The sequence below is a fragment of the Gracilinanus agilis genome, chromosome 4 (assembly GCF_016433145.1).
Source record: "Gracilinanus agilis isolate LMUSP501 chromosome 4, AgileGrace, whole genome shotgun sequence".
In the NCBI taxonomy this organism is placed as follows: Eukaryota; Metazoa; Chordata; class Mammalia; order Didelphimorphia; family Didelphidae; genus Gracilinanus; species Gracilinanus agilis.
This window is the reverse complement of record NC_058133.1, coordinates 333,675,326-333,701,145: the sequence shown is the minus strand read 5'-3', so window position 1 is coordinate 333,701,145 and position 25,820 is coordinate 333,675,326. Positions and strand designations below refer to the sequence as shown.

At 37.1% G+C, this 25,820-nt stretch overlaps 1 protein-coding gene across 1 annotated transcript in view; it reads left to right on the top strand.

The window, feature by feature from the left end:
- MDN1 (midasin AAA ATPase 1) overlaps window positions 1-25,820 on the top strand; it is a 202,059-nt gene that overhangs the window by 160,504 nt on the left and 15,735 nt on the right. Inside the window, exons 72-89 of the mRNA XM_044675390.1 lie at window positions 559-705; window positions 1,457-1,583; window positions 2,794-2,899; window positions 5,141-5,256; window positions 6,314-6,814; window positions 7,101-7,321; window positions 7,800-7,955; window positions 8,176-8,342; window positions 9,498-9,659; window positions 15,484-15,621; window positions 16,834-16,975; window positions 17,836-18,011; window positions 18,757-18,909; window positions 20,705-20,846; window positions 22,070-22,383; window positions 22,952-23,110; window positions 23,667-23,768; window positions 24,103-24,304. Coding sequence (XP_044531325.1) covers window positions 559-705; window positions 1,457-1,583; window positions 2,794-2,899; window positions 5,141-5,256; window positions 6,314-6,814; window positions 7,101-7,321; window positions 7,800-7,955; window positions 8,176-8,342; window positions 9,498-9,659; window positions 15,484-15,621; window positions 16,834-16,975; window positions 17,836-18,011; window positions 18,757-18,909; window positions 20,705-20,846; window positions 22,070-22,383; window positions 22,952-23,110; window positions 23,667-23,768; window positions 24,103-24,304 — 3,231 coding nt within the window. The remainder of the gene's footprint in view (window positions 1-558; window positions 706-1,456; window positions 1,584-2,793; window positions 2,900-5,140; window positions 5,257-6,313; window positions 6,815-7,100; window positions 7,322-7,799; window positions 7,956-8,175; window positions 8,343-9,497; window positions 9,660-15,483; window positions 15,622-16,833; window positions 16,976-17,835; window positions 18,012-18,756; window positions 18,910-20,704; window positions 20,847-22,069; window positions 22,384-22,951; window positions 23,111-23,666; window positions 23,769-24,102; window positions 24,305-25,820) is intronic.

The window sequence follows — 25,820 nt, the reverse complement described above, 5'->3', positions numbered from 1 at the left end:
GTAATTCTCTGTGTTCAGGAAGCTTACGCCAGGGCCAGTCTCTCACATAGCTCAGTCCTCATTCCATATTTGTAATCCACTGCCTTTTCCTGAAAGGAGGGAGGGGTGCCTCATCTTTAGACCTCCAGAGTCCAGAATGGTCTAGGGCAGTGATGGGCAAACTTTTTAAAGAGGGGGCCAAAGGAAAGGAAATGCTCATCTGTCAGTCTGTTTCTAAGGAAACTCATTCAAAGTTTCATTGTATTGTATCTTACTCATTGTATTCGCCAGATTAAGAATAAATGTCACCTGGCTGGATAGAACATTTCAGGGGGCCGCATCTGGCCCTCAGACTGTAGTTTGCCCATCACTGATCTAGGGTTATTTTTATGAATTTACCAAGTACATTGTTTTCTTTGTTCTTCAGACTTCTCTGCATATTAGTTCAAAACTAATGTACAAAAAAATGTACAAACAGAATTTGCTTCTTTTGCTCTTTGAAGCACTCTTTTCTCCTTACCTCAAACGAGCTTAAACTTTCAGGTGTATTTTGTTTTTCTCTGTCTTTTCTCCCTCCAGGAGATATTATTTCCTCAGTACATGAACTACAGAGCTTAGCTGTGGACCCCAACACAGATAAGGAGAAGCAGAAATCAGAAGTCAAACACATTCTTTTGCAGAAGCAGCGGGCTCTATCAGAGCTTTTCAAGTATCTCATCAAAATTGGTGGGTCTTCATTTAATTATATTTTTCCAAAGCATTTAATCCTTTTTGTTAGGCTGTAAATGGAATGAGCATGGATTATATTTTCTGAATTTGTATTTTTAAAAAGTATGTGTGTGTGTGTAGATGTGTGTGCATATGTATGTGCACACACATGTATATAGATACTTATGCACACAACTGAATAATGAAGACAGTGTGGCATAGCTTAAGGCTGGCCTTGGAATTAAGTTGGGGTCTTGATTCTTAGATATATTGTCTATGTCCCTCTGGACAAGGTACTTGATCTCTCAGTGCCCCTGATCCTCTGTAAGACCATAATCACTGATTTACATTACATAGAGAGAGCTTTCTCAACAGAAATTCCTTCTACCAATGAACTGACAGGTTTATTACCCTTCCCATACATACATTTTCCACTTCTCAAAAAGAAAGAGACTGAACAATTATGACTGACAGGTTTATTACCTTTCCCATACATACATTTTCCACTTCTCAAAAAGAAAGAGACTGAACAATTAGAGGCACTTGGGGTACGGGGTTGGGGGGAGATGATGATAGGCTGGTGATCTACAAAATCATTGAACAGTAATATTATTGGATTCAGGTATTTGATTTTAATTTTCTGTGGGCATGTCTACAGTTTCCTTTTATATGAATTAGTGCTGATACATATGCTGTTGATAACTAGATTAAAGGTATTTGATGATTTTTATTTCCTTAAACTCATAATAAACATTTCTTTTTTTTTAAGGCTTGTCTTATCGCAAAGGCCTTACTTGGGTTCGTTCCAATGACCTTCAAAATATCCTTCATCTACACCCATTAGATCTTCACAGTGCACTGTCTATTGTTGGCAACACCCAGGGATTGGATACAAGGTTTGTACTTTGGGATAGAATTTAACTATAAATGATGCTTGAACATGAACTCTTTAGAATTGTTCAAGTTGTTTTCTCAAAGATTCTTTTTAACCTCCACCCCTTATAAGAGGGGAAAATGGGAATTATTAAGGTTGGACTAGATATTTAAGATTTTGTTGTCAGAAATCAATTAACTCGATTTCGAAATAAAAGAGACCCAAGTCAGGATTACTTTTATGGTGGTTTATTTACACTTAGAAAGGTTGAAGGTAGAGAAATTGAGAGAGAGAAACTCTGGCTCGGACCAGAGGCCTAAACCAGGTAGGGAGTCAGAGGCCTCAGCAGAGGGGCACAGAGGTTAATTAAACAAGGCTTCTAGCCACAAGGCCTTCTCTAAGAAGAGAGGCCTCTTTGAGGCTAGAGCCTCCAGAAATGCCAAGGGAAGAGAAAGAGAGTCAGCGTAACTTACCCACGTGACAATTCAAAAGGAAGCAGCCTGAGGTCTCACCCTATCTCCTTCAACACCAAGTTCAAAGCACCAAAAGCTCTCCATAGGAAGTTACCATCATATTTTAAAAATAGCAGCTTTAGTCACTTCCTGCATCCACCTCCAGTTTCAAATGGCAGCCTCAATACTGTTTTGGACTGCCCAGGAGGCAGTCCCTTGTTTTTGATTTGTCACTTACTCTCACATGTGGGTCACAGACCTCCCCCTCCCCACTTAATTCTAAGTTGGGTGGGGTTACGTTATTCCTGGTGGCTAATGTCTAAAGAATGAGCTAATTCCATTTACACACTCCTTCTCCCCTGTCCAACTGGTTATGTATTTCTCTCAGATTATGTGTATACAGAAATCTTCAAAACCCTGAGTTCATTTCTTGAACTATTTGCCCCTTAAGATGCTTTGTTTTATAGAACAAACCCCCAGGTAGCTTTATACTTTCTTCATTGTTTCTGAGACATGTTTTGATACTTCTTAACCTTTGAAATTGTAATAACTAGAACTTAAGGAACATTAGCAAGATAGTAAGTTTGTCCAGGACAGCATAAGTACTTCCACTTTGGTTTTAAGATTGTGTCATACAAAATGCTGAGCATATAGTAGGTGCCTGTTGAGTAACAATGATCAAATAAATTAGACCATTGGCTATTTGGTATAACTGGACTTTCTGTTTACTTGGCATGGGCTATAGCTTGAAGGACACCAACCATGCCTCTTCTCTTTCAGGCTGCTTGCAGAAATCTCTTCCTCCTGGGATGGGTGTCAGAAATATTTCTATCGATCACTTGCTCGTCACTTAAGACTTCAAGCAGAATTTTTGGCTCCTTCCAAGGTAAGAGAGGAAAGTTGGTAGCTAGAGTGAAAATTATAGGCTTTCTTATTGTTTCAACCTCTCAGAAATAGACTTAAAAAGATTTTTTTCAGCAGGTAATAATTTGCCTATATCAATTTCTCTGGAAATTACTTATTTATTTACTCACCCATCCACTTATTTATTTATTTGTTTGTTTGTTTATTTATTTTGTTTAAGCCATTAACTTCTGTGTATTGGCTCCTAGGCAGAAGAGTGGTAAGGGTAGGCAATGGGGGTCAAGTAACTTGCCCAGGGTCACACAGCTGGGGTGTCTGAAGTCAGAGTTGAACCTAGGACCTCCTGTCTCTAGGCCTGACTCTCAATCCACTGAGCTACCCAGCTGCCCTGGAATTTATTTTTAATAGCTTCTTAATTATTCACTGAAAGTGGAGGCAGCAATAACCATTTAGCTATCAATTAACTTATAGAAAATTCTACTGAGAGTCATAAACTGAACTGAACTATCTTAAATGTCAGCTTATTTACCATATTGGACTCAGTTTAGGCCACTCCAAAGTTGCCTTTTTTTTTGAAGTGTTGGGATGGAAATATACACATGTGCATGTAAACATGATTAAAATTGCCATACTAAATATGTCTTTGTTGAAAAATTCCTTTTGAATTCTTTTCAAGTCAACCTACTTTATTTATTGTTTACTTTGTCTTTATTATTTTGCTCATCATGCTTTTATTCATTAAGAGTAAGATTATTTACCATCTTTTTCTTAGGGGTGCGTGTGTGTGTGCGTGTGCGTGTGCGTGTATGCACGTGCTACATGTTTTGTACCAGTCAGATCAAGGTAAAGAAATATAACCTGACAGTCTGTCAACTAATATTTATTAAGCACCTGCTGTGTGCTAGGTACAATGCTAAAGTCTGGGTAATAAAAAGGTAGAAATATATTCCTTGCCTTTATGGAGTTTACATGATATCGGGGGAGACAAACTCATTCTTAAACATTCTAGCAGTTATTAGCAATGATCTATATGTAGGTCTTGGTTTACAAAGTGCTTTGCACATATTTTTATTCTCATAGCATTGGTGTGAAAGCACTTAGCACTGTCAACATTGACTAAGGTCTACTATGGGGGCTACATGATGAGCATTCAGAGACAAGAATATTATAGTCCCCTCTGTCATGTTTACATGTTCTCAAAGGAGATTTATCCAGAAATAAGTGCAGCCAGGCCTCCATTAGTGTAAATAGATTGTTCCTCTGGCCTTGCCCCCTCCATGGCTCTGTGGGGCTCTGCCACCATGTGTGGGAGCTGAAGTCCAGGTTGGCATGGGGTCCTGCCACCCACAAGCTAAGGAGTTGACTTTGTATGATACAAATTTATGCAAAGCAAGAATGGTCTCTATATGCTAAATAAAAATGGATGGCCATTTTGGAGGAAAGGTACAAGCAGCCAGGGGAATCAGGAAAGATTTCATATTGATGGTGGTATTTCACCTGAGTTTTGAAGGTATAAGGCAGTGATTCCCAAAGTGGGCGCTACCGCCCCCTAGTGGGTGCTATAGCGATTCGGGGTGGCCACAGGTGCATTTATCTTTCCTATTAATTGCTATTAAAATTAAAAAAAATTTAATTTCCAGGGGGCCAAGTAATATATTTTTCTGAAAAGGGGGTGGTAGGCCAAAAAAAGTTTGGGAACCACTGGTATAAGGGATTCCAGCAGGTTGAATTGAGGAACTGTATCTTTGAAACATAAGGAAAAACCAGTTCCAAAAGCTCACAGACAAATAATGGGAATGTCTTTTGAGAGAAAGAACAAAAATGGCCTGTTTGCCAGTCAATACAGTATGTCAGTATGAGTCATTATTTCACATGGAAGTAATGTGATGCAGTAGAGAGGGCTTTGGATCCTGGGGTTAGAGAGAAGACTGAACTTCAGGTTCCATTCTCATAATTTGTGATGTGGAATAACGTTGGATAAAGTCTGTCATCCTCTTTGGGCCCCAGTTTCCTCACCTGTAAAATGAGTGTTGAGTGAAATAATCTTTAAAATCTTTTCCAGTTCTAAATCCCGTGATCTACAAGTCAAAACCTATATTCTCAATACATGTCTTTCAGTTTAGAAAACATAGCCTGACATTTCCTGTGCCTAATTGTCAAATCTTCTCACCAGAGATCAGTATGGTAAAATGGTTCCAGGATAATAGTTTCTCCCACTGTTATTCTCCATGTGTCTATCCTACTTTCTATCTTTCCTCTATAGGAAATTGGAGTGAGTATCATTGATAGATGTAAAGGATTCTCAGCACACCTAATGAAAACACTTATCCACCAGAGGAGTTCACTGACCGCCCTGACAGAACAGTGGATTATTCTCAGGTAAAGACTACCCAGCTTGGATGGCAAATGGTATGGAGTATGGCTTTTTAGATGATTGAGAAGGAGTTGCATATTTAAATCAAAGAGTAATTATTGTGTTGAGATTAGATGAGTAATTGCTTTAGGTGAATATTATGCATCTCCTTGTGATAACTTTGGAGATGTTTTAGAGACTTTTAATAAGGCTTGCAAAGAACTGTCCTGAATTGAATGTGAAATGACAGCCCAGGTGAATCAGATTAAGAGCTTTTCTTTGCTAAATGTTGTGATGGTTCATATAGTTTTTTAAAGTCTTAGGGTGACCAGCACCAAACCATATTCTAGAGATCAGGCTTCCTGAGCCTGCTTTTGCTTATAGTTTGTAACTGTGACAAAAATAATTCACATTTACCCTAGAGCCTTTAGGTTTTAAAAATATTTTCCCAACAATCTGACGTGGTAGTGAATTAGATAACTTGGCCATGTGTACATTGCTAGTAGGGTTGAAAGCAAGCCTATATCTTTGTAAGCCCAAGTAGTAGTTGGCCACTCTTTCATTTCATTGTTCTTAGCTGTTGCAGATTTTTATAAGATGAGCACTTCTATGGTAGGCTGTGATAAATTATATATTCTTGGCTCAGTAATATATACATATTAGTGTATAGAAATTATTTTGGTTCAGCCATAACCTCTCATCATCCATTATGTTTACTTTAGCAGAGTACCCTGAGTACTTAGTTTAAGAATTCTTGAGTTTTTTTCAATTTTTTGATTTCATAAGAAAAGAATTCTGGATACTTCTCAAAGAGCAACAATTTCTAGTATGTGGGAGGGTTATAGGAATTAGTAAGCAGACATTTCATTTTGAAAGTTCATGTTTAGGGTTCTAGTGTATGCTTACAAACTTCCACAAGCCATTTAACAATCCTATCAAATCAAAAAACTTCCCACTCTAGGTCGGATAAGTCTGTTCTTTTGTAGAATGTGCTATACACTTAGTTTGCATTAATAAATGAAATTGAATCGAAGTTTGAAGAAACTTTTTAATATGTTCTTTGGCTGTATTTCTTCCCATTAGGAACCTTCTCAGTTGTGTTCAGGAAATTCATTCCAGGCTTCCTGGGTCTCATGGCTATCTTGTAGCCTTCCCACCTCAAGATGGTGTTCAGCAGTGGACTGAAAAACTACAGCATTTGTCCATGCAAAGCATGATAGTGTTGGAACAGCTTTCCTGGTTTCTTCAGTGCTGTCCAAAGGAACAGTCTCTAAGCAGTATTGATGACAAGAGCAGAGGAGATGGACTTTCTACTCCCCACTCTGGGAAAACTTCTTCAGAAGTAACTGAACCCACTCTGGGAGAGGCGTCTGGGGCAATGCCTAATACGATCCCACTAGAACTGAGCTACCCATCTCCAGTGTTTGGAGATTACCTGCCTCCTGGGTGTCGAATGCGGAAATCAGACCAGTTATGGCACAATTCAGTGATGAAAGTAACTGAGATGCTAACAACCATGAAAGCTGTGAAAGCTGAAGTGGACAAAATCAGACAGCAGGCTTGTGAAACTCTCTTTCATTCTTGGTGAGTGGATGGTGCTATCTTGCCACTGCTCACTGTGCAACTGAAAGCTGTCATCATGTGAAAATAATTGGGATTCACGAATATGCAGTCTTTGCTTTGTATTCATTCAGTTGGGTTGTTAGAGTAATTGTAGGGCATGACTTGTCATTATTTAGTATGTACATTAAATACCAGGTATAGCCACAAAGTAATTAAGAAAATGGGCTTTATGTGATGTGTGTGATTGGGGAAGCATATGTTCTCTCATGTTCCTTTTAACTTTCTCAGTGTTTCTGTATTGTTGCAGGAAACATTTTGAAGTGTGCTCTTCTGGATTGAATTGCATGTCCAAAGTCTCCACTCAGTTGCAGGACCTAGAGTCCTTGTTCATTCTTCCAGGGACAGAGGCTAAGCAAACTGAACAGCAAATCACATTAGTCAAGAGTTTGGAATATATTAGAGAAGAAATCAATAAAGCCGTGGTTGACTTCACTGCCTGGAAAACACATCTTATTTCATCCAAACAGGGTAAAAAGGATAATTTTTCTACTTGACTTTTGAAATTTTGGGGGAAAGAATGGGAAGCCTAAAGCAATGAAGATTTACTAACTTTCATCCTATAAATGTTAATTCACCTCAAGATTGATGTTAATTCAAATCTAGATTAAATCAGAAGAAAAACTGATTTGGAAAAACTAACTGGGACAAAATTTGTAAAGGATTTGTGGCCTTATAACTTGACTTCCCTGCTTTTCTGCTAGAAAACATGAGTATGTAAGTCATGGTAGTGTGTGATAACAGAACCGCAGGGTCTTTTAGAAATCTTACCTTATTGAGACTGAAAGACTTGGTGACGAAATGTGGGCCAAGGTGATGTGATATTTCCCAAATAACTCATATTTCTGTACATATTCTCCTCATGACATTCCTGTCCCTTCAGCAGAGTTTTTGTACTTTGATTTTTATAAGGATTTCCCAGGTCACGAAATTTTATGCTTTATTTCAGAAGGCAACCCTATATCAGATGAAGGATTTGTGGAGGATTTCTCAGCACAAATGGAAATTGCTATCCAGGCAATCCTCTTTGCCACTCAGAATTTAGTAGAGAGAAGTAATCAAAAGGTACAAGATGGCAAAGAACAAGCAACCCAGCAAGAGGAGAGTGGTAAGTCTAATGAGGCAAAGATTAATTTTATATTGAGTGAAAAAATTTTGGGGGGTGGGAAGAGATGAAAAATATCAAACCACATTGATTTTTGTTAGTTTAATGTCCATCAGTTTCTTATCTCAGTGGCTCTATGGCTTGGTACAGAATGGGTTTTGGTACGTGGACAGCTTTTTGTCATTAATGGCGCTTTTCTTTCCTACCATCAAAGAAACAGAAACCTCAATGGAGAGACTACAGCCTGGGCTTCTGACAAAACTCCTGGAAGATGACTTCTGGGCTGATGTTAGCTCTCTACATGTGCAAAAAATAATATCAACCATTTCTGAGCTCTTAGAGAGGCTAAAGTCTTATGGTGAGGACTGCATAGCAGAGAAGCACAAAGTAAGTTGGTTCTTTAAGCTTCTAACTCCATCTTCTCCAGTCTGACTACCTTTACATCTTTTCAAGGTGTCCCAGCTGATAAATTTCCCTGATTGTGTACCTGATAAGTTATTTTTTTAAAACCCTTACCATTTGTCTTTGAACCAATGTGAAGTCTTGTTTCCAAGGCAGAAGAGCAGTAAGGGCTGGGATATTGGGGCCACTCAACTAGGAAGTGTCTGAGGCCGGATTTGAACCTAGGACCTCTCATCTCCGGGCCTGGCTATCTATCCACTGAACTGCCTATCTGCCCTTCATGATAGGTTATTGATCAGTTTTAAATGCTATGGGTAAGAAAGTGGAGTTTTATAGTTTTGAATACTACAAAGCTAGATAGTCATCCATTGGTATTTGACTTCCATTGTGGGGGTAGGAGGGTTTGATGTGAGCTTGGCATAAGTTATTCAATCTCTTAGTGCCAAATCTTAGGCAAATCACTAAGACTAGAATCTGCAGAACAGGAGTCAAACAGCATCAGTGTTTTATCCCTTGCTGGGAGTTCTGTATGCTGACAAAATCACAGGTCTTGTCCTCACCCTCACAACCAAGGAAACAAACACACACCACATATTAACATTTAACAAATGTATACTATTTTAACTAATAATAGTTAAAACTAAGAACTCTTGTCGTTCCACAGTAGCTTAAAATATGTGATGTTGATCATTCAAATAACAATCTTGCATTTGTTTTGCAAAATTTTATGTTTTACTCTGTTACAGGAGAGGCAGCATTGAATAGTTTCCTGAGGGCTATTCCTCCTTAATATTTACTTGATTTCAGGTTCTCACTTTGATATAAACTGACTTGTATTGCTCTAGGCAAGTGTCACAGGAAGCCATCCAAGATTACAAATTGCAAAAACATCATTAGCTTTGGTATAGGAATTTCTTTGCCAGGGAGCTCCTTGGTCAGAGTTGGACAAACAAAATTCTGCACTATCTTTGGTGAAGTGCATGCTTTACTGACAGAGGAGAATTCTGTTACTTGAGTATTCTTAGACTATTAAATCTCATAGGAAAAACTGAGGATTGGAATTATAAACCTTTGTTATTTTATCAAAACAAGGCACTTACACTGAAGAAAAAATTTTCGTTTGTTTATTTGAATACACAGTTCTTCAATCAGGCCTGTTCCTTGCTGGTGCGCCTCATGCCCATGCTTTCCAGGTATTCAGATCTCATCCTATTTCACCTAACAGTGTCCTTGGCAACTCACCGCAGCACTGGGAAATTGCTCACTGTGATTACTCATGTCTTCTCTGAACTTGGTCAGAAGGTAAGCTCCATTTGGAGACCACTTAGGTCAGAAGAGACCCAGATATTCAAAAACCTTAAATTTAGGATTAGTTTTTTTTATTTGATAGACTTCCACAAAATTAACTGAAAGAATTATATTATAAAACTAAGAAGGCCATTGACTCTTCCAGGTGATTTTTTTCTATTTTGATTGTATTTTGTTGAAGCCATTAGAACTGACAAATAGGTATTCATAGAACGTAGTGACCACATTGGAATGAATACTTTTCATTCATGTACTTACTTACTTTGACACTTAAATGAATCTTAACAATGCAGGTCAAAATCTATCCACATTTTGTTATCATGTGTGATTATTGGTTGTGTCCTTCCATTAATCCTTTAAGAGAGACTACACATACAATGAAGGCCTTCCTCTAGATTTCTTAGGATTACATGAATATTAATGGAGTTCTTTTCCTATCCATCTTTTTCTTGAATCTTGTTAATGGTTCACTTACTACCTTCTTCTATTCACTTATATTCTCAGTGATATATTTATTCTGCTCTTGATGCAATAGTTCTTACTTAGTAATACTTTGTAGCATATTAATATCTACTACACCTTTTCAGGTGACCTACAACTTCAGTTCTTTGGAAATTGTAGTATTCTGTGATTCACAGCCACATAGCAGAAGAGTACTGAAGTTACAAAGATGGGCCTTTGTTTCATTTTGAAGAATAGTCAGGAAAAATCTCTGTACAATATGCAGAATGCAATCCCATTGGTACTCCTTCCTCTGTTCAGTTCTAGGTCCAGGTCATTGCTTTATTTGTAGTGTTTGCATTTGTTCATATACCTTTTTCCTTGTCTCTTCAAAATATTTATAAGAATAATTTGCACTTGTATCAAGGACATCATTGAAGGCAAAAGAAGGGAATAGGCAGCCTTTCACAAATGACGTTATAGTAGACAGCATCTTTACTGTCACACAGTTGATGGAAAGATTTAGAGAATACAAGGTCCCACTCTGTTTATTGCTTGTTGACTATATGGTTCAAACAAAACAAAACTTCCAATTGAACAAAATGCTGCCTTAAAAGGCTCTTTTCCAAGCAAGTTTTTCCCCTTTCGTTATCAAGTAGAATTCCTTGAAAACATACAATAACACATATCACTTTGTACAATTATCTTAGCGATATCAAATGAGGAATGAAACCTAGAGATGCCTACTTGCCAAAGGTGTTTATTGTCATAGAGAATTGTCCTACGTAGAATCTCAATTCAGAGGGTTTTTTTTAGATGATGATGAGCTCCTTTTGATGCTGCTACTTAAAGATAATATTGTGCTGATTGTGTCAGACTCCTGACTTAGCCTAGCTTCCTTCATTAGATCCATAGTTACTCCAAAGAGTTCAGTCTAACTAACCACATAGGAAAAAGCATGTGGCTAATCTATTAACCACATTATAGTTGGAAATTTGGTGTAATAAGGGAATTTAGGCAAGATGTAATAAGGGACTGAGGCAATGGAGTGATATGGGACCAAAGGCTGGAGGTAATCAAGGGAAATTAAGACAGAGGTATGGTTGGAATAGAGGATAAGGCACTATGGATAGGGGTTTGTGAATCCCTCAGGCAGTAAAGTGAATAAGGAAGGTATAATGGTAAAGGTGGTAAATTGAGGTGATAGGAGTAGTAAGGGAATGACTGATTTTAGGGAATATAAACACAGAGATATAAGGAGTTGTAAGGGAGAGGATGAGATACTTTGGGCAAACAGCTACAGCCTGGGAGAGACTGAGACAGAGGTTTGAAACAGAGACACTTGAGGGAAACAGAGCCCTCAAGTAGGAAGGGCACTTCTACAGACAAAGGTTAGGCTTGAAACTGTACTAGGGGCTGCTAGTCAGTTTCTCAGGTTTACAAAGGAATAGCTCAGAGGAAGTATTAAGATTTCACTTCCTCCCAAATGGACACCTTCAGTCCCTCTGAACAAAGAGAGAATGTTGTTCTTCTCTCTCCTCCTCCCTCTCTTATCAATCAACTAATGAAGTAGCCAAAGGTTTTGATTAAAGACAAACAGGGTTTATTGATTTCTAGGGTTGATTGGAAGGGATGAAGGATACAAGGTAACCCTAACAGCCGCCTAGAGAAAGCTTCAGGTGGGGGAGGGAGACAGGAACTGAGAAAGATCTGCCTTAACTCAGCTCTCAAGTGGTTTTATAATCAATAGGGTTAGGAAAGTTGGATACAATGATTCAATAGATAATTTGTAACAAGGGTAAGCCCTATTTGACTATTTAAACTATCAACTATCTAAACTAACCCTCCGATCTACCCTCCTTTCAGAACCTCACAGAAATTCAAGGCAGGGAAAATGAAGATGGGGGGGAATAAGGGAGGTTAGGGAGATTCAAAGGAAATAATTAAGCTAACAATTTTTAAGAGAAAAGCTGCAGAATATAGGCCAGGTTTCAATCCAAAGAAATAGCTCAGATTGACCCTGCTCCTCTCCACAAGTCCCCAGGGTCAACTGAACTTCCTCAAGATTCTAAACCCTTCTCAACTGTCAGAAATTTTGCAGTAAGGCTTTGCAGTACAGTGGACAGAACATAAGATATAGTCAGTCAGAACACAGAATATGATAACATTTCAAAATAATTAACATATTCTATTGAACTTTAGTCTCTAGCTTTGGAAAAAATCTATAGAGTAGTTACTATTATCTGAAGCAAAAAGTCTGTTAAGTCAACTCAATGTAATTGTGGCCAAAACGAGTCCTTATTGATATGATAAGGCCTTTTATTTATCAAAGAAGAATCTTTCATTAGAGTATGTTGCTTATTAAGACTCCATATCATAAGATTTTTCCTAATTATAATTACATATGTGCCAATGAGAACATGAGTAAGACTTAGTATGTATAATCAGTATAGATCTGTTCTTTCTTTAGGAGGGCAATGTTTCTTAAATTAAGAATGGGTATAATTAAAAAGTATTGGGTCTGTGCCTGTATCAGATATTTGTCCTTCATCTGGATGATACATTTTTTTTCTTGTGAGTTATTGAGGCAACATAGACAGTACTGAGAAGGATGAATCTTGTTATAGGTTCCTCTTGCCTGTCAATCTATCAATCAAAAGGTATTTATTAAGTGTCTATTATTTGCTAGGAAATATGCTAGATGTTGGGGATAAAAATACAATAAATAAAATACTTCCTATTCACAAGGAACTTATATTCTAACAGGAAAAAAGGACCCACATAAATATATAGAAAATTAATACAAAGTATTTAAGTACAAGGCAGTTTTAAAGGGAGAGTGTTAACAGCAGAGGAAATCAGGAAAAATTACAACTAAAAGATGGTGCTTAAACTGAATCTTAAAGTAAGAAAAGGATTTTTTTAAAGTAGAAGTGAGAAAGAATTATATTCCAGGGGTAGGGAAAAAGTTCAAAGGCATGGAGATAGAGATGAGAGTGAGAGGCTGAATAATGTGCAGTGAGGCTGAAAGATAAGGTGGGACTAGGTTGTGTAGCACTTTAAAAGCTAACATGGAATTATATTTGATTCTAGAGATAGCCACTAGAGTCAAATGAGTATCATAGTAGTGACATGCTTTTCCTTATACATTATGGTAGAAATATCTTTCAGGTTTGAAAGCAAGATTTATTGTTCTTTAGGAAGATCTATTGCTTGTCCAGTGTGAAGGGAATCCGATGCAAGAAAGAACAGTGATGTTTATCTTTGGGACAGCTTGTATTTTAGGGTTTTGTTCTGAGATGATAGAGGAAGTTAGAACAAGCCTCCAGTGTCTTGTCATTGCCCCTATATCAGAACACATGCAATAGATAAGTGGTCAAAGAATATGAACAGGCAGTTGTTTCACATAGAGAAGTGTAAGCTAACAACAGCCATGTGATAGTATGATCAAGTCAATAATAAGGGGAATACAAATTAAAGTAATATCAATATTCAACCTTTTACCTTCTAAATTGTCAAGGATTTCAAAAGATGAAAATGGCATTTGTTGGAGAATAGTGGGAAAATAGCACCTGTTTGTAGTGCTGTGAGCTTGTTCAAATATTCTCAAATACAAATTGAAACCATGCTCTACCATCCATTCCACACCTTCCCTGACCCCAGTCATTAAATTGCATATACTCTATAGCCTGCTGACACACTATTAAGTATATATCCACAAGTATTTGAAAGTAGAGAAAAGACTTGATGTACAAAAGTACTAAGATTGGCAATTTTGTTCTAACAAAGAACTGAAAGTGAAATGGGTTGCCCTTGATTGAACAAATGATGCTATGTGAGTATAATGCATTAGTGAGAGCATAGATCCCGAGAATAGGGAAGTAATAATCATACTGTACTTTGCTTTTGTCATATTTCTGGGGTATTGTATTCAGTAATGGTCATCACAGTTTAAGATACAGAGAAGGGCAAACAGATGATAAAGAGCCTTGAGTAAACATGAGGATTGGTTGGAGAAACTGATCATGGAGAAAAGATCATGATAACAGTGTTCAAATATTTGAAGACTTGTCATGTGGAGGAATGATCAGAATTGTTCTGTTTGGCTCCAGAGGGCAGACCCAGGAACAATAGGAGAAAATTTCAACAAAGCCAATTTAGACTTGATGTCAGGGACAACTCTGTAAAAATTAGAACCATGAGAAGTAATGGTGGGAAATCTTTTGTCTCTGGATTGGACTGAATGGTTGTTGAGGTCCCATCTAATTCTCAAAACCTGTAATTTTGTGATTAATGTCCTGTAAGAAATAATAATAAAGAATTTAGAGAAACTTGGGAAGATTTTTATGAACTGTTGCAGAATGAAATTAGCAGAATCATGGGAATAATTTATGTAATGACTAATATAGTATAAAAGAAAACAACTATGAAAGACTATAGAACTTTTGATCCGTAGACTGTGCTTCAAAAGATGGATGTCAAAGCATGCAACTTACTTCTTGGCAGAGGGGTATTACACTAGTAGTGTAGTATGAGACATATTTTCAGACATGGCCAGTGTAGTGATGTGTTTTGTTTGGCTAGTTAGAAAGGAAGGCTTTCTTGGTTCTGTTTCCTTTGTTCTGTATGAATTATACATAGGTTTCAGCTTTCTCTGAATTTTTCATATTTATTGTTATGACAATAAAATTTCATTGTAGTTGTATTTCACAATTCATTCAACCATCCCCCAGTTAATGGACACCTACTTTGTGTCTATTTTTTTTGCTACTACAAAAACTACTCTGAGTATTTGGGTACATGTAGGGCCTTCTTGTTTCTGTCTTTGCCTTCCTTTAAGGTATATACTTAGATATGAGCTTAGTAGGTCAGTGGGTATAAAAAGTTTTATGGATTTTTAAGGCATAATTGAAATAGTTTTCCAGAATGGTTAGATCTACTCACAGCTCCTCAAAGATTTTATTAGTATGTCTTTCAGTAGTTTTTGATTGTTGATTAATATTTAACAATTTGAAGGCTGTGAAATGAAACTAAGAGTTATGAAAATAGCAGATACTATTTGAGAGACTGTCAACTACTTCAGTGAGTTAAAAGTTGTGTTGACTTATATCTTTATGGAAATTAATTTCACTAACCACATACATCTTTAATGGATAGCAGTTTCATTCAATGAAGACTTAACACAGATACTCATTGTTAGTTTTTTAAACTGATTATCATTTAGCAGTTGCATAGAAGTTCTGAAATGGCTATAAAATATAAATTTGGAGGCAGGCAGTGACAATGAGAAAATAAACAACTTTTCCCCCCGGGTTCTTTACTGTAAAGAAATGATCATGACTCAATCTCTTTACTGCTCTCTCTGTTTTTTTGAAAGGGATTTTGCCTCCCCAAAGAATTGATGGAAGAGTCTGCAGGAGAGGGAGCATCAGAGTTCCATGATTATGAAGGTGGTGGGATCGGAGAGGGTGAAGGCTTGAAGGATGTGAGTGACCAAATAGAAAATGAAGAACAGGTATGTGGTGAGCCCACATTCTTCTCTGTGTGTTTCTTTCTATAGAAATAGGAAAAAAAAATGTTTTTGCTAGTCTCACAGGGAATCTCATTACTTAGCCATGAATTACTTTACTATCTGTTTGAAGAAAAAAAATGAACTTTTCAGTGTTGGAGCTTACTTTTTTATTGGGAATTTCAATGGTTTTGGAGATTCTTTAAGGAGCATTTTTTTCTTGGTCTTGGTTCTTAAAACTTGGCCAATCTAAAGGAAATTGTATTATAACTTTTTATGTTTTATTCTATATCCAACAGGGAACAGCTGTTGGTGTGTAGTCTTCTATAACTAAAAGCTCTTTGCTAAAAACTTTTTTAAAAAATCTGGAATTTTCCTTCTTGGAATCAATGTGGCAGAAAGTTTTCATATTCTTAAAGTTGGTTTAAACTCTTTATCTTAACTCCAGCAAGTATCTGAATTGTTGGATATTTAGTAGTACCTAAACCACATGTAAGTGTTTACCAAGAGTGACATAGCTATGCAGAGGCACTGAAATTACTTTCTTTACAATCTATGTCTAGACAATGAGAAATAGTGTGGTTTAATGGATTGAACGCCAGGCTTAAAATCAGGTAGACCTGGGTTTGAATCTTACTTCTATTACTTAGTAGCTATTTGATTATAGGCAAGCCACTTAGCCTCTGAGTGCCTCAAGCAGTTTTCTTAGGATGGAAGCTATACGTAAATTGTTGGGTATGTCATAATGGAGGGAGTTTCCACATCAGAGGTTTCCTAAAGTGTTGAAATCACAAGTCTGTTCCCACACACCTCTTCCCGAAAAAAAGAAAAGGAAAAAAAATAATACTCTATTCCAGTGGTTGGCACTGACTTGCAGGTCAAAATATATCCTTTTCCTGTTTTAATAAGACCTGAGCTAAGAAAGGATTTTTCCTTTTTTAAATAAAATTTTATCGTATTAAATAAAACATGTAAAAACCATTGTTAGTTCATGGGTCTAAAAAATAGTCAACAGTCTGATTCATCCCTTAAGCAGTAGTTTGCTAGCCATTGTTCTAATTATGTTTATAATTGTAGGGCCAATTTTTTTCTCTAGGTAGGCAAAAATATTTTGTATGATTGAATTTGGGTTCTAAATTTCAAATAGTGAATCAAAACTAAACAATTAAATGATGTTTAGCTATTCATAAATATCTTTGGCAACATTATTCAAAATAGGTAGAGGACAGTCATCAAAAGGGTCAAGAAAAAGAGAAAGAGGACCCAGACTCAAAACCTGATATTAAAGGAGAAGATAATGCCATTGAAATGTCAGAGGACTTTGATGGGAAAATGCATGATGGAGAACTTGAAAAACAAGGTTTGGCACTTTTCAATAACAATGTGGACTGTACAACACTTCATTCTTATTTTGAGGGAAAAAAAGCTAATGTACCTTCCAAGAAACCCCATGCTTTTATTAAGACATTATTCTAATCTACAAGTTGGTTCGTATACATGTATAAGTCATTCGAATTACATTTGGTTCAAGAGCGTTTAGTACAAGTATGTGTATCTCTTTCTTGATAAAGGCAAACATTTCCAGTTGATTTCAAAGATGTTTCCTCTCTCCAGTGACTTCATGAATCTCCTTACAGAGTGGCTTCTTTAATTTCAAAGATCCTCAGCTGTGGTTGTATTTGCCCAAAGCTTTGAGAGATCAGCCAGGGGACTATCAATAGCAAAGCACAGTGTATTGTGATACAGATTACATTGGGATTACGTATTGAGTAAGAAGAAAATGGTAGCTTGGGGCAGAGTATGAGGGAGAGAAACTTACAGAAATGAGTTACTATTTAGATTATAATAGCCTTATAAAATTTCTGCTAAAAGGAGACTTAGATTCTCATCTAGTACAAATGCTGCTTCTTAAACATAAGGGAATTGAGGCTCAGAGAGATGAAAGGCCTTCTCTACAAAGTTACTCAGCTAGTCACAGACAGAGTTAGAACCCAGTTTTTCCCATTCCTTTCACTGATCTCTATGCCATGCTCATGGACTAGTCAAAGGCCTTTGTAAATAGAGCCAGTTGTTTGGCTGTCAAGTAGAGACCACCTCTGAGTCCCTGTTTGTTTACTGTGGAGGACTTTTGGCTTTTATGTGAACCAAGATCTGACTTTGTGTTTTCTTCTGTGTTGGGTCATATCTCATTGAGCTGAATGAATGTCTCTCCCTTTTCAGAAGAGGATGATGAGAAATCCAATAATGAAAATGAAGAATTGGATAAACAGATGGGAGATCTCAATGGAGAGCAAGCTGAGAAACTAGATGAAAGACTCTGGGGGGATGATGAGGAGGAGGAAGAAGAAGATGAAGATGATAGTAAGGCAGAAGAAACTGGACCAGGAATGGATGAGGTATTTTTTCTTTTAAAGGAGGAGGAAAAACAGTAAAGTATCAGGGTCATAGCTTAGTCAACTATTTAGACCGCATAAGAGATAGTTTTTATAACATACCATTTTCTGCTTATAAGCCTTATGAGCCTTTTCCTTTTCTTTTTTTAATGCTTTTTTCATTTTTATTCCTTCTATTTTCTTTCCTTTTCCTTCTTTGCTACTTGCCTCCAAGATTTATTAGTTTCATTGGTTATAGTCAACATTAGTGAGATTGCTTTATGGGTAAAACTGGATTAGAATTCAGATAAGGAAAATGGAAGAATAAAAGGCTTCTTTTGGCAAAAATGGTTGAATGGTGGAGTCTGTCAGTGGGCACAGAATTCATCCAATTGTCTTAGTTATTCCAGATGTATAAAATCATGGAGCTGGAAAGCTCTCAGAACCCTTTGGTCCATGTGGTGATATAGCATAATAGTTTCAAATTTATTGCCTAAGCATGGCACTTTGCATAGTTTCTATACAATTACCCCAAAGTACTGATGTATGGATCTACCTTAAATGTTATTCTTCTAGCCATTCCATGGTGCCCTTTGGGCTATACATTTTTCTACATTGTAGGATTAGGAAGAAAATTGCCAAGTCTAAAAATAAAATTGTTGTGTAAGCAGTTTCTAAGGTTGGGCATGAGGATTTTGTATCTGTACTCCCCATTACACTCTTCCCACTCACCACCCCCCCCCCCCCTTTTTTTTTTTTGTCTGTTAAGGAGGACTCTGAACTTGTTGCAAAGGATGACAACATGGATGCAAGCAATCAGAACAAAGATCAAAAACAGCGAAACAAACGGGAAGAAGAAGGAGAGGGAAAGGCAGATGATGATGGACAAGGCAAAGAGAAAATTCATGAGCAAATAGATGAGGTGATAAGAATTTCAAAATAATTCCTAGATATAGTGGTGATTACTTGCAGATACATACAACCTGATGAAAACTTCCTCCTGACTCTTAAGACTAAAATAGAAAACATGTTTTTCTGTGTTCTAAATTGTATTCATTATCCTTAGTGTGTGTAGACATCATAATAAGCAAAGCGCAGCTCTTAAGATATCATTGCTGAGCAGTATAGAATGGAACCGGAGTTAAGGAGGTTATTTCTTCCATTTTTTAAAAAAATTTAATTTTGAGCAAATCTGTGTCTTCTGGCACTTAATGTTCTTCCTAATAATGTAAGTTTCACTGGTAATTTTGGCCAGTTAGCTTGAATCTTAGAAAAAAGACATTTAATTAATGTGCAAATCTTCAATTAATCCAGAAGGATCTCCAGGAAAAGCTCCTCAGTTGCTTATTCTAACCCTTTTCCCTCCATTTATCATCATTCCAGTTTTAACGTGTTAGAAGGATGATATTAGAAAATAGGTACTGTTTTATTAGTTTAGAGATAAGTAGAGAACCTGGCTTGAGAAAGAATTAAGTTTCAAACAGAGCTGAGACATAGTGTCAGTTTCAAGTCTAATGGTTTTATTCTGTGACAGTTGCTCTCTCTTTGAGTGGCGATTGATCTCTGGCAGTTGGCAGAGTCACACATAGGGACTTACTCTTTCAGGGCTGGAGGAGGTAACATCTTGGCCTTTCTCTCACTGTCTGAGGGAAAGACCTGAAGGAGCTTAGTGTTTTCTTTTTCCAACTTGAGAAACACTATTGACTATCTATTGCTGTTTTTATAGATTGATTTAACTCTGAGAAGACCAAAGAAAACTCTGGTCTTTGGTTTGGACTCAGAGTCTTTTAAGAGTCCCAACTTTGTTCTTGTTGAGACTCAACCAGCTAGTCTTTGTTATTTTTATAACTTGGTTGTGAACTTAAGAACTATAAGGATAATATTATTAGTTTATTTGGAATAGTAAAAATTTGGGTTAGTCAGATCAGGAAGAAGTAGTATAGCCTGTGAAAACAGAAGTGGTTCCTTGTGGAACTAGGGAGTTTTATTTGGGTAGAGTTAAAATCACTTAGAGTTAGAAATCCTTTTTATCCTTATATATTTCAATAAATATTTTATTTTTTATAACAAGAGTCTCTTTAGTGGCCTTGCACTTCCCTGAAGAGAAGTTCACATATGAGCTTCACTTTATCACTGAAAATACTTTTGATTACATCTATCAAAAGTATCTGAACAGTTTTGAACCTTTATTTGCATAGTTTTCCCCATTTATTTTTTATAATTCTTGCTTTTTATTTTTTCATTGTAAAAGAATGAGGATGTGCAAAACAAGTACTTAATAGTACATTTAACTGCTTACAAAGAGGTAGAATATTCATGAAACTTGAAAGCCATGTTAATGCTTTGTTGTTAAAAACTAAAATTTCTTTGTGATTGGTTACTGAAAAACCTATACAGAAAGTGTTTTGAAATGACAGAATGACTATTAAAATCTTGCTTGTTTGGGTAGACTGACTGATACCTAGGAACATCATACAGCAGTCTCTTTTAAGAAAATATCTGAACTCCATGGGTGAATCACGTATGAAAGCACATTGTTCATTTAGTTCAGTAACATTCATTAAATGCCTTCTATGTCCCAGGTACTCTCCTAAGTGTATGGCAAGACAAAGGAAATAGTTCTTTCTCTTGGGTAGTTTACATGCCAATATAGTAAAACACGTAAAGATATTTCTTGTTATAGTGTTCTCTTTATTCTGCTCTCCTCTGCCTACCAGAGGGAATATGATGAAAATGAAGTGGATCCTTATTATGGCAACCAAGAAAAACAGCCTGAAGCAGAGCCCCTGGACCTTCCTGATGACCTGAACCTTGATGGTGCAGAAAAGAGTGATGAAGAAGATAAAGATGAAGAAGGAGGTACCAATGGAGGATACTATTTTAGTGGCTAGAACATGCTAAAAATGGTTAAGAAATAGGTTTTGCTTTCTAAAAAAAACCCCCAAAAAACAAAACAACAACAACAACAACAAAGCACCTTATAAATTGAAAAAAAGAAAACATAAAGCATAGAAACTGGAATGGAGATTAGGCCAAAAATCACGTGATCAGATCGGTTTAAAGTGGTTGCGTGTTCATTTCGACCCTCCCCTCCCCCCAGTTAAGAGTACATAGCAGTTTATTCCTATGTAAAAAGTAGTCTAAATAAATATATAGTCTAGATATGAGTAAAAGCTAATTAAACAGCAAGTATCTCCTTAATATTATTATTTCATACTCTTGTATTACTCTTCTGTCTAGCCACTTTGTATCTCTTTTTAATTTTGTCTCATGTTCCTTTTCCATCTACTTTTTTCTTTCTTTCTACTTACATTAATGTACATAGGCCCATAGTGTGATAGCCTAGAATGAACACTTGTTCCTTCTATATACCCAGTGTATATTATTAAAATATAGCAGCAGCCATTTAGGCTATAGATTCTCATACTTAATTAGAGACTATTATTGTAGATAGGGACCTTGCACATCATCTCCAACACTTTCATTTTAAAAAGGAAAAAACTAAATCCCAGACATATGTAGTTCATTTGGGGCAAAAAGCTAGGGACTTGAGCCCTGGTCTTCCACATTTCTCTGCTCTTTCCACTTCACCATGCATCTTTGGCTTCTCTGCTTTTGTTTCAGTAGTAGGCATGGCCCTACTAATTTACAGAGTAACATGAAGTTTAGTAAGACTATTTAACATGTAAATTTCAAATTTCTGAATACACATGATACACATGATCTTCAGTGATTTCCTTTAGGTATGGAATATTTTGTGCTGACATTTAACTCTTGTCAGATGAATTTGCCCAAGCTAGTGTTTCCCATGATGAATGAGAAAGTAGTATTCTATTGGAGCTGCTATAACAAAGATTAGATGTAGGGTTGTCACCAAACATTTCAAATAAATAAGGCTATAGTTCCATTTGAAATCATGATTTAAGTTCTAGATCTGATGAGAATCTTAGAGTTCTTATATTTCCGAAGTTAATACCAAAAACATTTAAGCTAGTTTAATTTCTTTTTTGTTGCATAATAGCCTCTTCATTGCAGATTTCTGAAATTCAGTGTTACATTTACTATTTTTATTCTCTCCTCAGAAGCCAATCCTCTTGAAATAGATGAGAAGCCAGTGGACCCAGAAGAAGCTGGTTGTGGAACTGAGGGAAAAGATCAAGAAGCTATTCCTGACCAAAGCAAGGAAGATCAGGATGAAGGTCTGCCTGAAGAAGGCACATCTGAAGATAAGATGGAGGAGGAAAAACAGGCTGAAGCAGGAACTGATGACCAAGAGAAAGATAGTGTTGAAAACTCTGAGGAAAATGCAGCTGAGGAAGAGGAAGAGAACAAAGATACCAGCAAGGAAGCCAGTGAGGAGAATCGAGTTCCCACTCACCAAGGTCTCCAGCCTCAGGTGCAGTATGATAATGATTAATTGTTCTCCCTCAAAAACATAGAAAACAAGAATCATTTTCTTTTTGTTGAAATATCTGTTTGGATAGCAGAGTTAGGAAACAACCTCACTCACATACTTGTGACATATTTGCTAGTTCACTTTAATAATTCATTTCTGCTAGTCAGGCAGCATGGAACAGTGCAAAGAGAATTTGGAGTCAAAGGACCCTGGCTAATATCATGACCTTGTTTAGTATGAAGTTGAGCAAATTACTTGACTGACCTTTCTGGGCCTTGGATTCTTCATTATAAAATAATGTGGTAGTACTATAAATGACATGACATGTTTCTACCATGTAAAATGATGGGGTTAGATTAAATAATCTCTGAGGTGACTTTCAGTCTAAATTTATAATCTGTTTAGGTGCTTTCCAACCAAGGACTCGAGGAAGATCTTCCTATTGCCAGTCATCTTTTTGATATACCTAGCTCAAGCCATAGTTTTTGTGATCCCTTATATTGTCTCCTCCCACAGTGCTAAGTATTGTTATTATTATTATTATTATTATTCTCCTCTTTCATCCCAGGAAGAAGAAAGGGAGATTCCAGAAGGAGATGAAGAGGTACCCGAAGGCACAGAGAGGAGGGAACATGAATCAACTGGGCAGACAGGAGAGGAAAGCCTACAGAGTGAAATTGCCCTTGAGCAAGCTGGTACTGCATCTGAGAAAGACCAAGCTAAAGAGGTGATTCAGTTTCAGAATTATAGTTCAAGCCTGCTCTTTTTTAGTGAGTAATTATTCCCCCTCCTGCCATTGGAAGAAGTCTTAATAATGATTAGGGGGAGGTGTGATTCTCTGCCACCCCCAACCCCCTTGAATACTCCACAGTTCACCTTTGATTATGTTTCTTGAGAAAAATAGTGTGTTTTTTTTTAAATAGTTTGAGTACATATATTTGTCCACAGAGAAATCTATAGAAGAGCATGCATTTAAGAGATTTATTTCATAAGTAGCACGTAGTATTAGGATGATGGTTTTGAAGAAGCAGTTAGTTTTTAAAGAAACTCTCTATGAGAGATTGAAATCAGGTTTCCTATAGTGATATATCTGTGTTTTTGGCTGTTCAAACAATTTCACAGACATTTTAAACTTTTATTTTTAATAACCTAGCTTGTGAGGGCAATGTTCTTATACATTGACCTGCATGGTGAGAGCATAAAGTCAATGAATGTTAAATTGATTGGTGTCTACTAGAATAAGTTATTGATGACTTTTTGCCTTGGCCCTCTTGGGTTTTCAGGAACATGGAAGTGGTACTGCAGATGCAAGGCAAGCAGAAGGCCATGAGTCTAAGCTGATGTCCCGCTTGGCTTCCCAGAAGCAGAGCAAGAGAAACACACAGGTCTTTTTCTGTTTTTCTTCTTAATATCTGTGTAGACTATAGAAAAGAGATGAGACGAGACTGCCAGTGCCTATTTCTTTCTCTTCCTTCCCCTATCCCCTATAAGTACTAGAGTGGAACAAGTTGAATCTGCTTTTCCTCATAGAGCCATGTTGCTGGGGCTTTCTCCCTTGGAGTACTATGGAGCACAATGCCACATTATCATTGTTTCTTCCCGAGACAATCCCTAAAATTTCCATCTATTAGGGTATCTGGTGGACAAATAGAAGAATAAATCATATTCCCAAGATTCTTAGCAAAACTAGTTACCCAAATATCTTCCATCTATCCACAGAGTTTTAAAAGAAAGCCTGGCCACGCTGACAATGAGCGCTCTATGGGAGATCACAGTGAGCATGTACATAAGCGGCTAAGAACAGTGGAATCCACCAGCTCAGCAGAGCAAGAAGCATCCAAGTCCCAAGCAAACGTGGAGGAAGCTGATGCATTTGAACATATTAAGCAAGGCAGTGAATCCTATGATGCACAGACCTATGGTACAGTATCTCTGGGTACCGCAAAGCAATCATTGCCTTCTTCATGAACTGAGTTGTTCTGTGCAGTCATCTAACTAACCTATCTTAATTTTAAAATTGGAGTTAAGAAAATGGTTCATAGGGAAAAAATAGACAGAAATCCTCTTAGAAGAAATGCTAATGTGAAGTTTATATTTCAGTAAAAGCTGAATATTTTTATACCTATTGTGCTCTTTCAAATGCTTTTGTCATTTGAAAAGGAGCCCACTTAACATACTGTGCTCCCAATGCTAATTTACTTCAGGTGACTTGTTGCTTGTAGATCATTTAAAGATGGTTCCTGCTATATCAGGAAATTAAAATAGATGTTTTCCCATGTCAGTGAAAAGGAGAGGCAAAATAGAGTGATGAATTAACTCTAGAATTAGGGTTCAAACATGCAGTCCCTGCTTCTACAGGCCACTCTTTGACCTTTCTATGGAACCTCCATCTCCATGTGATTAAGTTCATGATAGCTACCTGGTAAGGTATTCTAACCTCTGGTTAGTGAGAGTGAAGCAGAATCACTTTCTCTCACTAGGCCAGTTGTGCACAAATGCCTTGGAGACATTTAATGTATAAAATCAGTATCTCTTTTTATTATAAGAGGGGATACAAACAGGATCAGAACAAAGGGGTCCCTAACTCTAAGGGATCCAGCTATTCACCCAACAACCCTTTACGTCCATCACAAGAGGGAGCCTTTGAGTCTTCCAGCTAACTTACCAGCTCCCTATTTCTATCTAGGTGTTCCCAAAAAGCTGACTAAGCTACCTATCTATGACCCTCAGTAGTTAGTTTGAATTAGTTCTAAAGCTGACTTCAAAACCCGTTATGATTGCTCTCATATGGCTAAGTCCACTCCAGGGTGTCTGACCCCTGAGGTAAAACCTCAGAGCTGATCTGACAGGATTTTTAGATAAAACCTTTCTGGAAAGCACAACAGGTATGAGATCCTTTCCTAGATATTCCCAGTCAGAGTACCTCCAAAGATGATTTAGGGGTTTCTCCTCCACAGTCAGGTTGAGGTAACTAAGCTTCAACAAACCACCTTTCTTCCACCCTTCTGGACAGGAAGAACCCAACTTCCTCTTCCAGGAAGTCACTCACTTTAGCAGTTGCCATTTCCAAACTGTTCCTCCTCTGTCTTATGCCTGCTAAAATCCCTTCCCTTGAGTTCCTAGTATGTGCCTTAAAAATAGATTTCCACTTCTCTTAAATCTTATCCTATCTCTATCCTTTTCCCATTACATAGGTAAGTTGGCCAAGGTCAGACAACTAAGTCAGTGTCCAAGAGTCCAGATTCAAACCCAGGTTTTTGGATTTAGAATTCAGTGTTCTTTGTTCTGAATCACACTACCTCTCCTGTGCACTGATGAATAAATGTTATGGATTCTGTCATATTTATTTGGGGCATATATTTCCATAGTGCTGATAAATTATTTCACTTATTTATATATCTGTGGAAAATAGTGAGCAATAGTTTTCTCTCTGCAAC